General features: G+C 32.2%; 2 protein-coding genes across 2 annotated transcripts in view; both read right to left on the bottom strand.

Annotated features, from left to right (window-relative positions):
• Nucleotides 1–3,293: 3,293 nt before the first annotated feature.
• Nucleotides 3,294–15,843, bottom strand: part of LOC7456657 (uncharacterized) — a 50,617-nt gene continuing 38,067 nt past the window's right edge. Inside the window, exons 3-7 of the transcript XR_008057526.1 lie at nucleotides 7,484–7,599; nucleotides 6,878–6,958; nucleotides 6,214–6,270; nucleotides 5,318–5,390; nucleotides 3,294–3,600 (exon numbers count right to left, since the gene is read on the bottom strand). The gene's annotated coding sequence lies outside the window, so the exon portion shown is untranslated. The remainder of the gene's footprint in view (nucleotides 3,601–5,317; nucleotides 5,391–6,213; nucleotides 6,271–6,877; nucleotides 6,959–7,483; nucleotides 7,600–15,843) is intronic.
• LOC7457610 (uncharacterized) lies at nucleotides 12,409–15,828 on the bottom strand. Its single transcript, XM_024586217.2, has 3 exons — nucleotides 13,741–15,828; nucleotides 13,473–13,550; nucleotides 12,409–12,715 (listed from the first exon to the last, which is right to left on the bottom strand). The coding sequence occupies exons 1-3, from the start codon at nucleotides 15,724–15,726 to the stop codon at nucleotides 12,608–12,610; spliced, it is 2,172 nt and encodes a 723-aa protein (XP_024441985.1). The 5' UTR covers nucleotides 15,727–15,828; the 3' UTR covers nucleotides 12,409–12,607.

The raw sequence follows: 15,843 nt of genomic DNA, 5'->3' as shown, positions 1-15,843 counted from the left end.
CTTATCTTTGTCCCACAATGTCGTGGGACAATTTGGTGCCTATAGTTTTTTATTTTCTTTTTAAGTTCAGAATTCAGACGAAGATTACAGTTTTGCCCAAATTCACTATTGGACAATTTCCTGTTTTCTTCTTCTTCGTCGTCTTCTTCTTCTTGGAATAATGGTAAAATACCCGAATGGAAATCTCCAATAACATCTTAATTCGAGAAAACATGAATTAAAAATATCACCGATTAACATATACGCAAAGATATAATGACACCAGAGGTCATTGATTCTAGTTTTTTTCAAATAAAAATTGATGAAAAAAATAATCAATGTTTGTTTGATTATTTTTTTCTTTATTTTTTAATTTTCTATATAAATAAAATTTTATTTTAAAACCCAAAGAAAAATATTAAGAAAGAATAATTTTTATGTAAAAATGAAAAAATCAAAATACAAAAATCAAGACTTTCATGAAAAAGTAAAATAAAAAATTATATATTTCCCACCGTCAAATATGTTTCATCAATATATTCATCACTTTATCCTTCATTACATATTATTAAACTATCTTTTAATCTATAAGACTAGTTAAAAAAAAAAAACTAAAACTAAAACACAATAGAGTTTTATTGTAACTCTACACATAAATAAATTTGTGGATTGCCACCATAAAAAAGGGGATAATTAAAAAAAAAGGAATATCAACGAATGTTAAAAAAAAAATCTGAAATGAAATTGGTAAAAAATATTAAAAAAAACGAGGAGCTTCACATAAACATTAGTGTAGAAGTAGTGAAGTTTTATTTTTATTTTTTTGAATTAATATGGATATTCAAATCAGAATCAGCATGTAGATATCTCAGTTAATCTCATAAATTTTAAAATTAAAATAAAGAGTAAAGCTCTATCTTGATTACCATGGAAGTAGTAATATTAGATTTACATAAACATTGAATGAGGTCATTAATGAAGACCTTAGTCACTGGGATTTTGTTAGGACAAAAGAGAGAGAAAACAGGGGAGAGAGAGAGAGAGAGGAAAAGTCTAAAGATAACAATCAGACAAGACTTAAATTTGTCTTTTTCATTTAGAAAAAGGTTATATACAATGGTTCTGCTAACAACATCTTTAGAATACTTTTTACGAGTTGTTCAACACTCAAAATTAATTTTCATTTTTGCTTATATAAATTATATTTATCACTTAAAAATATTATCATAAAAAATAAAATTTATTTAATATTTATAATTCATATCAATGATTTTCATTTAAACATTCGATTTTTTTTATTTTTTAACATAATCTAATAGTTAAGTAAATGTTTTTGGATAATATTTAATGGATGCTTTAAGTTTATCAAATTTATAATAAGTACACCAGCGTTGAAAATATCGTGGGGCACTTGTTATCAAAGAAAACGCTCATTTTATCAAGTAAAACAACATATTTTAATTCAATATTTTTTATTTTAATATTTTTTTAAAAAGATTTTAAATCAATTTTATTTTAAAATCAAACTATAATTTTAATAATTAATCAAATTATTTTTAAACTTGTCAAATCTACTAAGTTATATTAGAAAAACTTTCAAAATAATTTAATTTAAAATCCAAATGATATAAAAAATTAAATTAAAATTTTTCAAGTTTAATTAACTAGATCAAATTTATAATAATATTAAAAATATATATTATTTTACATTAAAAAAAAATAACTCGGCCTGAGCCATCCACATCCATGCTCTATATTTTAGTTAAATTTTAGTTAAAATAGCTAAAAAGCCATTTTAACTAACAAGTTAAAAAAATATTATTATATTTATGCTTTCTAAAATAGAAAATCTATGAATATTTTATCATTTTTACTTTTATCATCTTAAAAACAAACCAGTTAACAATATCAGCATGGAACCAAAATTGCTCCTAAGATACAAGTACTTGCAATCAATTCCTTGCAGAACAAGAACAAAGTTGAGACTTCAAATATGACAGAAAATTAAAAAGACACCACAAAGTTTTGAGAGCCTAAACAATTAGAAAACAAAATAGTAATTCAATTTCTTTGCTTCTTCTATATCATCAGTAGCCTAAAAGAGCAATGGTCTCGACAGAATCAAAATGGTCTCTCTTGATCATGTTACCAAGCATCACAAACACAGTTAGCGTCAGCACCCCAGCAACCACTTGTCTCAAATCCACACCCTCTCTCTCTCTCTCTCTCTCTCTCTCTCTCTCTCTAAGTGTTGTTAATGTGAAGAAAGACAGAGATAAAGCTACTAAGTCTGTATGCCCATCTTCTTTTTGTTAGTTTCTCAGCAACTAAAAAGAAATACCCAGATCTGTATATCATCAAATCTTGAAAGAAAAGTCCAAAAATTAAGGAAATTTACAAGTACTCAAGGAAAGAAGAAAGAAAAGAAAACCCTTGGATTCAAAATTGACTCCTAAACCAAGTTTAGTTTTTAAAAAATCCACCTGCAACTCATGTAAAGAATTATAAAGAATCCTTACGTAAGTTACAACTGTAAAATAGTATTAAAAAAAACTTGTAGAAGAGAAATCAAGTACCTAAATCGGGAGTCAAGAGGCAAGAGAGAATATCAGATCCTAAATCACAAGCATGAAGAAATGAAGGAGGAGATTTAGATAAAACCCAGATCAAATAAAAAGAAGACCTGGGATTTTGGAAGTGTAGAGGAATGGAGGATGAGGAATTCTCTATTTTCTTTGCCGCGAACAATTATTCTTCCCGCTACTGAATTTCCAGCTGAATAGAGAGTGCTACAGTACTCGCTATATATAGCGAGTACTGTTCATATAGGTAAAATAACGAGCCATGCTTGCTATTTTAGCTAAAGAGACAAGATAGCTACTAAGAATGTAGATGCTAAACCTAGTAATTAATTATTAACAAAAACTTATAAAAAGGTAGTGTTTTTATTTCCTAATACTCATTCCAATAGTATTTTATTTTTATTTTTTATAAATTATTTTTTATTTTAATAATATTTTTCATATTCTTTAACCTTATCTTTGTTTATTAAAGATTTCATGAATCATTATGCCTTATTTCAATCTCATAATTTATATTATAAATTAGTGAGTTAATCTAATTGTTTTGTTTTTTTATTTTATTTTTAATATTAAACTAATTAAAAATTACACTTTATAATTTGTTTTGTTTTACTTTTTATTAGGTTATTCCAGTTATGAGATCTTGATCACAAATTTTATCTTTTAATTAGTTTTTTATCATTATGAGAGATTCTATGCAAAATTGGAAAAAAAAGAAAAAGAAATTGCTCATTTTTAGAACCAAATATGAAATTAATAAATTATTAATCTTAGTCTTCAACAGATGAACACATGTGAATAATGAATAAAGATGATTTGCTCATGTTTTTCTGATGAGGAATTTAGCTATTATGAACACAAGGTAACAAAAGCTAGTATTCTTATTCAATGCTTAAACTAATCTCATTATTTGAAGGAGTTTGACTGATCCATCGATCGCTACTTTGTGGTGGCGAACCTCCTGGAAGAGTGCCAATCCTCTGTGCTTAAGTTTTTGTTCTTTAGCTGCCACTATCTTTTCAAATTCTTCCACATACACCTTCAAAATAATCATGTTGGAACTTGGAACTCAGTAGGGGTAATTAGTTGATATTTCATTAATAAACGTAATTTATTTTTATTTAAAAATAAAAATTAGGAGTCTCTTGAATTTCAATATATAGAAAGACTAATTTCCTGATATTAATTGATTAAATTTGGCTAGCAAATTAAGTACATTAATCTTGTTTTATTTGCATGCTGTTCGAAGTATGCAAAATGGTCCTAAGAACGAATTTTTAGAACAACCGCTGAATTTCCAGCCACCTGTCGTTTGCATAATAAAAGAAAAATGAACGTCTTGTTACATGCTTCTATAGTCAAATAAAAAAATGACACGTGGGTTTAGCTTTCAGCCCACGTACAAGGCCCTTGAGAGCTCTCAAAGAACTAGGTACTGGGCTACTCATGCCCAAACATCTATTCTATTTTTATTATATATATTTTTTAAACTTTTCCTTTATTTAAAGAAAATAAATATATTTTTTATTTTTTATTTTGAATATAAATATAATATATTTTCATAAAATTATCGAGCAACATTTATTTTCAGCTTTTCATTATTTGCTTACATTTTTCCTTTTAAATTTATTTTTTTCACTTCTCTATGTAATTTTTTATTATCGCATTATTAAATTAAAAATAAATTCTAGAAAATTTCAATATTCATGCATTTTTTAATACATCCACAACATAATAAAAACATTTTTTATTCAAATTTTCCTTTATAATTCTAATAACTTTTTTGCTTCAACAAATAAATAATACACTAGCTTATGTTTTATTTAAAATTTTTTAAGAATATTTTTTTAATTAATAGTGATTTTTTTTAATTAATAAGATTGTTTTAATTTATCTGAAAATGTTTTCCTTCTATATTTTATATAAATAAATTTTATGTACTTTTTTTTAAAATGGAAATAGACCAATAAACATAAGTAGGGAGGATTGAAGATTAGCTTGGATAAATGTGAAGGTTAGTTTATAATTTTGAAGCAATAGGTAGACTTTTATTGTCATCCCCAAGCAAGATGTCTCTAATGGTGATCTATCAATCACATAACTTGGCTTAAAATCAACATTGAATGACATATATTATGCACAAAAATATTATTTGATAAATTTAACGTTTTCTTCTAATCCTATAGTTTAAACTTTTCCAATATTATCCCTCTAGTTTCTAAAATTAGCAATGGTAACTTGGCCATTAAAAAGCTTACCATTTACATATGGTTTTTTTTTTTAATCATACTCCCAATTCTTTCTTCTCATTCCTATTTTTGAATTTGAATACTCACATATTTTTAAAAAACTTGATTAATCATACTTTAAATTTAATCATTGATTTTGAATTTAATGATATTAATTAAATGAGAGAAATAAAATAATATTTTTTTCACACATGAAATCATTATCATCCAGGTGTCATGCTTTGAATTCAATAAAAATGATAGTAAAGTCTTTTTAAGAACTTTTTTCCCATGATATTTAAAAAAAAAACAGTTTCTAATTACTTTCAGAAAAAAAATTTCTAGAATTGTTGCCTCATGATCGAAGGACCTGACAAATCCTTCATCCATTGTTGTAAAACAAATACCTGTGTTGTGCCATGTAAAAATAAAAAAGACAAGTGGCCATGTATATAATTAATTCTGCACTACTCCATTATACAATTTACTTGAGGAAAAGGATAGCGAGGAAGGAAGTCGGTATCATACCTCATAGGGATTGGACACTAACATGTCTGCATTATCTCTGAATTAACGCCAGGAGATGTTCTTCATCTTCCTCCTTCAAAAAAATAAAAAAGCAAATTGCAGTGAAGCATCATTCATTTGTATCAGGAATTCAAGTAATCATCAATGAACAAAAGCAAATTTCTAATGAATAATTTATTTTATAGTTTTTTTAAGAAATGTTTAGAAGTATGATAGCGATTGCTTTTTAAAATATTTTTTATTTGAAAATAAATCAAAATATATAATATTTAAAAAAATTATTTTTGATATCAACACATTAAAGTGATTTGAAATTATAAAAAAATATTAATTTTAATTTTTTTTTAAATACTTTTAAGATATAAAATAAACAACTAACCTTGGAGGAAACTATATAGCCATGGATTGAGCTATGATATCATAAGAAAATTGTGGTGTAGAGTCTATCCGCTAATAGTCTTTTTACTATGGTATGAAGGGTTGATTTTTAAAATAGGTTTTATTTGTATAAATTTATTTTTAATATCAATATCATAGTTTTGAAATCCGATCTGTCCCGGTGGGTTGACCCAGGATCCAGGCAGGGTTGATAAAAAAATAGGATAAGTCATGATCCGGTGTGACCCGGCCGGCCCGGCAAAACTCGGTCATAAACCCGGTTGCAACCCATTAACTTTTTTTTTTTTACTAAAACAATATCATTTTGATTTTTTTAAAAAAATAAGAATTGATCTGGCCGATCCGTTCAAAACCAGGAATCCGAGCCTTGAACCGAGCCGGGTTTAAAAATCAATACATTATAAATAATAAATTTATTATATCCTAAATTTTGTATCGTTACATTATATAATATACCAGAGGAGAAAACAGCCAGAACCAGGAAGTCGGTAGCATACCTCATCGGGACCTGACAGTGACGTGTCGGCAGTTTTAGCCAAATATCTGTATAAGACCTGGCAATATTGAGATTCCGGTGAGACGTCATTCAATTTGTTTTCAGAAATTCAAGTAATCATCGGTTAACGTAACGAAAGTAAATATCTAATATTAATAATTTATTTTATAGTTTTTTGTTTGACACAAGGGCATCAATATTGACCGGACTCATTAATAAAAAGTCTGAGGATCATACATGGTAAGAAAACTTTGGTGGAGTGCCTGTCCACTAAAAAATAAAAATAAAAAGTCTTGTATATATTTACATATATAAATAATTTAATGTATATATTTATAAATTTATCAATATATATCAAACATATTTTGTAGAGTCTTGTATTTTCTAATATTTATTTTGTGAGATACCTGTAAGCATTTTAATTTTTTTATGGACAATTTACTATAATTTTATCAATATACCCAAACTTTTTTTTTTCCAGTATCTCTCACTAATAATAAATAAATAAAATCCAATTACTCTTTGGAAAAAAATATTGCCATACTTGACTAATCATTCATGCATTTTTGTAAAACAGAGACTTGTGCTGTGCAAAAATAAAAAGGTTGTTCTATTATACAATCTACTTGTGAAAAGAACAATAAAAGAGGAAATCAGTATCGTACCTCGACGGGTCGTGACATTGACATGTCTACAATACCTTTCGCGTACTTTTCTACAGCCGACTGATATTTTCAACTCTCATCCTTTTTAAGAAAGAATTGCAAAATTCAAGGAGTCATCAATTAATAAAAGCAAATATATGATATTAATAATAGTTTTCTTAGACACAAAGGCATTAATATTGACCACATTCGAGAATAATATATAGTAATGGATTGAGCTATATATTAATATTTTTGTTTATTTATTTTTGTATTTTAAAAATATTTTAAAAAAATTAATATTTTTTTATGATTTTAAATTGTTTTAACATGTTGATGTTAAAAATATTATTTTAATATATTTTCAAATAAAACAATCTTTAAAAAATAACTACACAATAACAATCAAGTTTACTTAATAATACATGACATTCAGCGAGCTATGATCTGTGTTTTTTTTTTTTTTCCAATTAAACAGACTATGCATGTCAGAAATAGAGAATTGATATGAATTTTGTTTCTCAGAACAACTCGAGGTTTGTTAAAAGCACTTCATTGATAAAATGAAGAACAAGAATGTAGTCCACATCCAGTAATGTATTTGAGAGAGATTTTTGGTATACTTACCGATGGAAAAAACTCCAATACACTAACTTCGTCTCCGTCAAATCGCGTGAATTCATACTGTTCGCTCAAACCAAGATGTAGCATGAGAAGGGAGACATGAGTGAGTAACTCTCCACCTCTTCTGAGTTGATGAGTATGTTCTTTCCATGGACAATGAGCTGCTGCATAAGCAAGCATTTCTATCCAAACTTCCTTTATCATCTCCCATCGCTCCTTAGATTCCAATGGCTGCAATTGCTTGGCGAGCTTTTCCCCACCGATTACCACTGACTTTGCTATTTTCCAGAGACTTTGAAACGTTATCTCATCAAGAGATAATTCGGAACGCAAAATTCCATCAACAACACCCTTCTTCCTCGTCGCCTCATCGCCTCTTGTATTGCGAGGATTTAGACGCTGCAGGTCTTGCAAAGTATCTAGATATCCCTCATCACCGATTCCTTTAGAGAGCATATTTGGTCTCATCACCAAAAGATACATCATGTATTCAGATAAACATCTGCTTGTTTTATAATCTATGGAGACATTACTTCTATCTTTATCATCACAATAACAAATCTCTGTTGCCAGATGCCAAACAAGAATGCTCCGACTGAATTCTACTTCAGTCGTGCACCACTTGTATTTCTGTAACAGTCCCTTTTTTTCTAGCACACCATCTCCCCTCTGACCTATTATTTTACTTCTGAATTTTTTATCAATGACATTAAAATCTTCCTTCATCTCCTTGGCTTTCTTTCGAAGATGTTCGAAAATAAAACTTCGTAGATCACCATTCATATCTACCCGATGCACAAACATCTGCCTCATCTTTTCATTGATTCCCAGCGATTTCAAACATCCAAGTGGCCTGTTTTCAATGCAACAGCTTATCAGGTCATGCTGTGCTATGGATCTCGACCACCTCTCGCTTCTAGTTAACTTCCTTATCAGAGAATAAAAAGCACTATTCTGGGCATTCCATCCTTCATCTTCCAACCAAATCATTGTCCAGTCAGAGAAAACAAGGCATAAAAAAGCATAAAACTCGAGAAAAACAGCGGCCGCAAACAATAAATACGTGATTGTAATGTCGATAGTTGAGTAGGCATGCTTGTCAATCAGGACTTGGAATGTAATAAACGCAGTAAAAGTGAGCAGAAAGCTGATAGAGCGAAGAATGATTCCGGTACGAGAGTAAATCAGGGGCGCTTTAGTGTAAAGCATATCATATATTAATCCAAGCTCAATCTCTACCACCCTGAAGGCGCCTTCTGCTGAATTTTTGGAAATCAGCACCTCGCTTTTTATTAGTGCAGGAATGCCAGGGACAAGATCCTGCATTATAAACATGGATATATCCAAAAAAGTATAAGCTTGAAGAAGATAACTTCCCTCGAGAGCTTGATGACGTGTTTTTGTTAATGCCTTTAATGGATAAAAAGGCCGAAATTTTGAGAGAATAGACTTTTTCAAGCCTTCAGAGCTTGAAGAACTGAGCACCCAAGTCCTCTCTGCGTACTTTTATAATGCCGACAATGAACACCGGGATTGCTATGAAAGTGAGGATACCGCTACCCAAAGACCTCGAGAAGACATAAAAAGCCACTCCGACTTGGACTACAAGACCAAGTGCGTGCCTTAACCACAACTCGTTATCTTCAATCGAGTATGCTGTGATTGTGTCTGGGCCACCAAGGTGCAGGAGTAGAAAAGGTGCCCAAAATGCCTGGATGGAATTGTTTGCTTTTTTTGAACCGTCACCTGATGAATATCCTTGGCTCCTGGCTAGATTACCCAAAGCAACAGTTGCCACCATGTCTGCTGATAGGTATGCAGACCAAACGAGAATCCTGATCCAGCTTCTGGCAATGGTCTTTCGCCGAGAACCAAATACGATGAGGATGGTTTGTAGTAAGAGACTAAGCAAAACCATTCCTCGAATCTCCCCATTGTTCCACAAATTTATGACTTCTTCAGGAAAATTTTTAAGCATTGTATCTTTTCCTCAACAGTGGAAACTAGTTCTCTCGATGAACCCCAGAAGAAACTGTTTTGTAAGATGAAAAGTAAATATGGATATCTCTGAAAAAATCTCTGAAAAGGGATAGTGAAGAGATTCTTATGAGAAAAGAATTCTGCACTAGATTTTGGGTAAGGTGTCATAAAATAGGAGTTGCTGCATATTGTTGTTACAGCAAGCAAAGAAAAGGTATGGAATGCATTACAAATTAATGTATGGAAGTGAGTTCTAGGATATATCTCCTTTAAGAGCTTGCTTGGCCAGCTTTTACAAACCATAGTTACATGTACAAGTAAGAATTTGGTACTTGGCTTGGGTACAAAGCAATGAAGAGATGCTAAATAGTAATAAAGAGATGCTGCTTGAATCAAGAGACTTTAAATTAGTTGCCTTTTCTCCTTTTCTTTCCCTGACAGACAATAGACATAGCTTTCTGACACTTAAAGAAGGAATTCTGAATATCAATATGAGGTTAGAGTACTGAAATCCCCGGCCCAAGGTTTGAATATGAGACTACGTACCATTTACTGCTAATGAATTTCTGCCTTGCATCAGTGGAATTTTGCATCTTAACCTAATCAACGATAGTCATCCTCTCAATGAATAAAACAATGAGTTTATCCAATATCTTTTCATTCTCAAGAGATTCTAGCTAGATAGGCAAAGGCTTTGCTGCTTTGCACATTTTCAGCGGGCGAGTGAAAATATTCTTATGAGAAATTACTTCTGCAGTGGATTGTAGTTGAGGTATCAAGAAAAAAAAAGAATCGCTGCATAATGTTGTTACAAGCAAAAAGAAGGTACGGGTTGCAATGCCATAAAATAGAAAGATGCAACTTCCAAGATGTATTTGCCTATAATTCTAAAGCTCCTGCAATCAGCTTTTGCAAATCAACATATGTGACTAAAAATCTTAAAATTAGGTTGCTTTGATACAGAGCAAGCAAGAGATGCTAAATATTAAAGAGATATTCAGCTTGCAAGGAATAAAAGATTTAAATTAGTTTCATTTTTATTTTCTCGGTGGACAGAGTTTGGTTTCCTTTTCTTGAACACTTAAAGGGGCATTGGGGTTGGGCACAAAACAAAGAAGAGATGCTAAATAATAAAGAATGCAGATTGCAAAGACTAAGAAACTTTAAATTAATTGCATTTTCTTTTCTTCATACACAGAGTCGCTTTCTGTTTTAGAGAAGGAACACTGAACATCAATGCAGAGAGTAGTATCTTTTGACTTCATTTCTCGGAATATGATGTTTGAGCACTGAACTCCCGAAAGGTTTGAATCTGTAGCTCACATTTACCCTTGGATTGGTGTATTATCAATACTGCAACCTCAAAACAGAGAAAATGTACCTGATGATGTGTAAGACTACACTTGAACCTCAATGCGACTACTAGCAATTCAAACCAGAAAACTACTGCAGTATATGAAGCCCCTGATACATGGGCAATGGAATCATCAATAGTATTTCTTAAGAACATTTTCAAAACTATTCAACTCAATAGGTACATTGAAAATTTTGCAAGAACCTACCTGGTGAGGTGTAAGACTCCATCAATACTGGCTTGTATAACTCGGAATCCTTTGCCTGTACCATGTTAGATGGCAACTCAAGAAAAGATGTTCCTGATTAAAATTCCGCATCGAAAAGATTTCAAGAAGAGCTTCATGCCTGTTATAGCAGCAATGCAAGGACAATGGTACCAAATCAACAATTAAAATGAGAGTGATGAGCATTGTAAGGTGGCTTGATAGACACATCAAATGTCATGGAAAAGTAATTGCATGAATACGATGAAGTACGCTTTGACATTGAAACAAGAATAATAGTTATATAATTATCTACTATATATCTATCCAGATGTATAGCAGATCAGAAACAAGGCAGCTTACCTTGTCCAGTTGAATAAACGGATTGACATGTGAAGTATCAGAGGAGGCTGGCTTTTCTTACGTTAATGGATTGTCATATTAAGCTCTGCTTCTTGGCACCTCTCCTGTCTTGGACCTGATAATTTTTACAGGAATAACCTGTGTGTGAGAGGAGAGCTGCTTGAGATGTAGCCATTCCAAAGAAAGGTAAAAACCAAAAAGTGTTTGAAAACATTGGGCAAGTTTGCGCGTAGCATTACTGCTCTGGGCAGCCGGAAAATTAGAAATTAATTTTTTTAATATTTTAATATACTATTATCAAAAATAAATTTTAAAAATAAAAACTATCATTTTAATATATTAAATTAAAAAAAAACCTTCATTCTAAAAGAAAAATTCCTTCTCTTCCCCTCATCTTTCGTGCTTAATCACCCTGGAAAAAAAAAAAAAAAAAAGCACAGCCACCACAATTCTGAAGCCTCGGCACCACGACCAGCGTTAAAACCCACCAAAAATAGTGGCAATAAGAGGTGCAGATGGAGGAAGACAGTGAACAACCACTGCCGTTACCCACATCAGATCACCATCATGAAGTCTACCTCCCTCAGTGATCGATTAAATGCGATTTGGTTTCATCAAATTTGGGTTTCTTTTGATTTATGGGAGGTTCTTGAAATGGGTTTGTGGTGGATAAGTGGATTTGAAGGAATCTGGAGAGGGAGAGAGAGTATTTAAAGATTGTTTTAGGATTTCAAGCTTGAAGATTGCTTGAAGATTTAAGTCAAAGACCTGAATCTTAGGCTTTTCTTACTTCATTAAAAACACTACAGAAAAAATATGGTGTGGCCCACGATGGGCGGACCATCACTCTAGTGTTATTAAAATTAGAATCACGAGATTAAATTTATAAAAAAAAAAAAATACAAAATGAGCCTTTAAACCCAAACGCAGAGAGATACTCAGTTCACCACATTCCTTCTCAAGAAATTCTAAGCTAAACTGGCCAAAAAAAAAAAAAAATTCTCATTTTCAGAGAAGTAATTATGATATTAATAAATTAGTATTTTTATTCTTCAATTGATAAACACAAATGTTTTGCTCATGTTTTTTCTGACTATATACGGATACAACATAGTACTCTTATTTGAAGACTCAACTCATCTTATTATTTGATAAAGATTGAATAATCCCTTGATCATCAGTTTGTGCATGCTGGTGAGCTTCCTTAAAGAGCATGAATCCCATGCTATGGAGTTGATGCAACTAAAAAAGACCTCAACTGCTCAAGCTCTCGCTCTTTACGCTCAAGCTCTTCGTCTTTATATGCTACCATCCTTTTCAGTTCTTTCACCTCCTTCAAAATAGTTGTAATTTTGGAACTCAGCATGAATAATTGCCAGATTTTTTATGAACAATGTATTTTATTTAAGGAATAATACAGACCAAGCTAAAAATTATATGGATCTTTATTAAAAGTCTACCTCCAATAAAAATAAATATAGAGGATTGAAAATTAATTTCTATGAATGTGAAGGCAAGTATAAAATTTAGAAGGAATCGTGGAGGTAAGAGGTAGACCTCTATTGCCATGCCCAAGAGGGTTGCATCTCGTGATGATTTTATCAGTCATGTAACTTGGTTTAAAATTAAACAATTTTTTTATGATAAATTAAATATTAAAATAAAAAAATTTCAATTAAAAAAAATAAATAACAATAAAAAAAATCAAAGTAGGTATAAAAAAAATTAAATTAAAATCTAAAAAAAATTAAAAAAATAAAATAAAATATATAGCAATCAAAAGATTAAAGATTAAATTTGATATAATTAAAAAATAATAAAATATTTTTAAAATTTTCACAACTTTTAAAAAACAAATTCTACTTAAAATAAAAAAAATACTTTACTAAAAACCAAAATAAAACTTTCTTTTAACTATGAATTATTTTTCAAACGAACTTTTCTAACAATAAACATTAAAAGTTTGACTCTATAGCCGTAGAGTCCAAACAGTAAAAAGGCATTGAGCATATAAATGGTTGGCTTTGCACTGTTCCATTCTACACTTTACTTGAGGAAAAGGATGGCGAGAAAGGAAATTGGCATCATACCTCATTGGAACTTGACAGTGACATGTCTGCATTACCTCTCAAATATCTATCAATGGCCTCACGATATTCTTCTTCCTCCTTTATATTTTTTGTTGAAAATTGCGGTGAAACATCATCCCGATTGTTGTCAAGAAGTAAAGTGGTCATCAGTTAACATAATCAAATATCTAATATTAATAATTTATTCCATAGTTTTCTCAGACACAAAGATCAATACATGGTAATCGATGGAGCTAATGTACTCGAGAAAGATTTTTGGTAGACTTACCCATGGCAATTCCAGATCATGACCACGCATGTCGTCTTTTAATGAATTGTATTCATACTGTTCGCTCAAACCAAGATGTAGCATGAGAAAGCAGACATGGGTGAGCAACTCTCCACCTCTTCTCAGTTGTTGAGCGTGTTCTTTCCATGGACAATGAGCTGCTGCATAAGCAAGCATTTCCATCCAAACTTCTTCGATTATCTCCCATCGCTTCTTAAATCCCAGCAAACGCAATTGCTTGGCGAGCCTATCCCCACCAGCTACCGCTGACTTGGTTTCTTTCCAGCGAAATTGAAACCGTATATCATCAATAACATATGATTCATAGTAGAACAGAATTGCATCTACAACTTCCTCCCTGCTTGTCGCCGCCGGGCTTTTAGTGGGAGCTTCCCCCTTGCTTATGCTATCCAAGTCTCGCAAGGAATGTAGATATCCCTCATCACCGAATCCTTGGGAGAGTGTATCTGGTCTCATCACCGAAAGATACATCATGTATTCAGATAGGCATCTGCTTGTTTCATATTCTGAGGGGACATTGTTTGCATCTTTATCAACACAATAACAAATCTCTGTTGCGAGATGCCAGACAAGAATGCTTCGACTGAATTCCACTTCAGTTGTGCTCCACTTCAAGTCCTGTAACAGTCCCTCTCTTTCCAGCACGCCATCTCCTCTCTGACCAATTATTTTTCTTCTGAAATTCTTATCAATGAAATTGAAATTTTCCTTAATCTTCAGAGAGTTCTTTTGGAGGTGTCCGAAAATAAAACCTTGCAGTCCACCATTCATCTCTTTCCGATTCACATTCATCTGCCTCATCATTTCATCGATTCCCAGAAATTCCAAGCATTTAGGTGGCTTGCTTTCAATGGAAGAGCTTATCAGGTTATACTGTGATATGGATCTCGACCACCTCTCGCTTCTAGTTAACTTCCTTATCAGAGAATAAAGAGCACTAGTCAGGGCGTTCCCTCCTTCAGCAGTCAACCAAATCAGTGTCCAGTCAGACAAAACAAGGCATAAAAAAGCATAAAACTCGAGAAAAACAGCGGCAACAAACAATAAATACGTGATTGTAAAGTCGATCGTTGAGTAGGCATGCTTCTCAGTCTTGACTTCGAAGGTAATAAACGCAGTGAAAGTGAGCAGAAAGCTGATAGAGCGAAGAATGATCCCGGCACGAGAGTAAATCAGGGGCGCTTTAGTATAAAGCATATCATATATTAATCCAAGCTCATTCTCTACCACCTTGAAGGCACCGCCAGCGGAATATTTGGACATAAGCAACTGGCTGAGCATTAGATCCACAAGGCTAGGGACAAGATCCTGCATCATAGACCTGGATATATAAGAAAAAATATAAGCTTGACGAAGATAGTTTCCCTGCAGAGCTCGTAGACCAATTTCTTTTATTCTCTTCAGATGATAAGAACGCCAAAAATCAAAGAGATTAGAGTTTTTCAAACTCTTGGAGCATGAAGACCAGAGCACCCAAGTCCTCTCTGCGTACTTTACAATGCCAACAATGAACAGTGGAATCGCTATGAATGCGAGGATACCGCTAGGCCAAGACTTTGAGAAGACATAGAAAGCCACTCCGACTTGGACTACAAGACCAAGTAAGTGCCTTAACCACAACTCGTTATCTTCAATCGAGTATGCAGTGATTGTGTCCGGGCCTCCAAGGTGCAGGAGTAGAAAAGGTGCCCAAAATGCCTGGATGGAATTGTTTGCTTTTTTAGAACCGTCACCTGATGAATCTCCTTGGCTCTTGGCTAGATTACCCAGGGCAACAGTTGCCACCATGTCTGCTGATAGGTATGCAGACCAAACGAGAATCCTGATCCAGTTTCTGGCAATGGTCTTACGTCGAGAACCAAATACGATGAGGATGGTTTGTAGTAAGAGACTAAGCAAAACCATTCCTCGAATCTCCCAATTGTTCCACAAATTTAAGACTTCTTCAGGGAATTGCTTAAGCATTGTATGTTTTCCTCAGCAGTGGAAACTAGTTTCTCTCGATGAACCCTGAAGAAACTGTTCTGTAAGACGAAAAGTGAAAGTGGATATCTCTAAAAAAAATCTGAAAACGGATAGTGA

Source organism: Populus trichocarpa, chromosome 15 (genome assembly GCF_000002775.5).
Source record: "Populus trichocarpa isolate Nisqually-1 chromosome 15, P.trichocarpa_v4.1, whole genome shotgun sequence".
Taxonomy (NCBI): Eukaryota; Viridiplantae; Streptophyta; class Magnoliopsida; order Malpighiales; family Salicaceae; genus Populus; species Populus trichocarpa.
This window is presented reverse-complemented; position numbering and strand designations above follow the sequence as displayed.

What these genes read in the sequence shown, in the direction of transcription:
- LOC7457610 (XM_024586217.2), bottom strand. Translation starts at nt 15,726, where the DNA reads ATGCTTAAGCAATTCCCTGAAGAAGTCTTAAATTTGTGGAACAATTGG. An exon ending in ATGATCTGGAATTGCCATGG is followed by an intron (nt 13,551 to 13,740) that starts GTAAGTCTACCA and finishes AAAAATATAAAG; the next exon opens with GAGGAAGAAGAATATCGTGA. An exon ending in CACTGTCAAGTTCCAATGAG is followed by an intron (nt 12,716 to 13,472) that starts GTATGATGCCAA and finishes ACTATTTTGAAG; the next exon opens with GAGGTGAAAGAACTGAAAAG.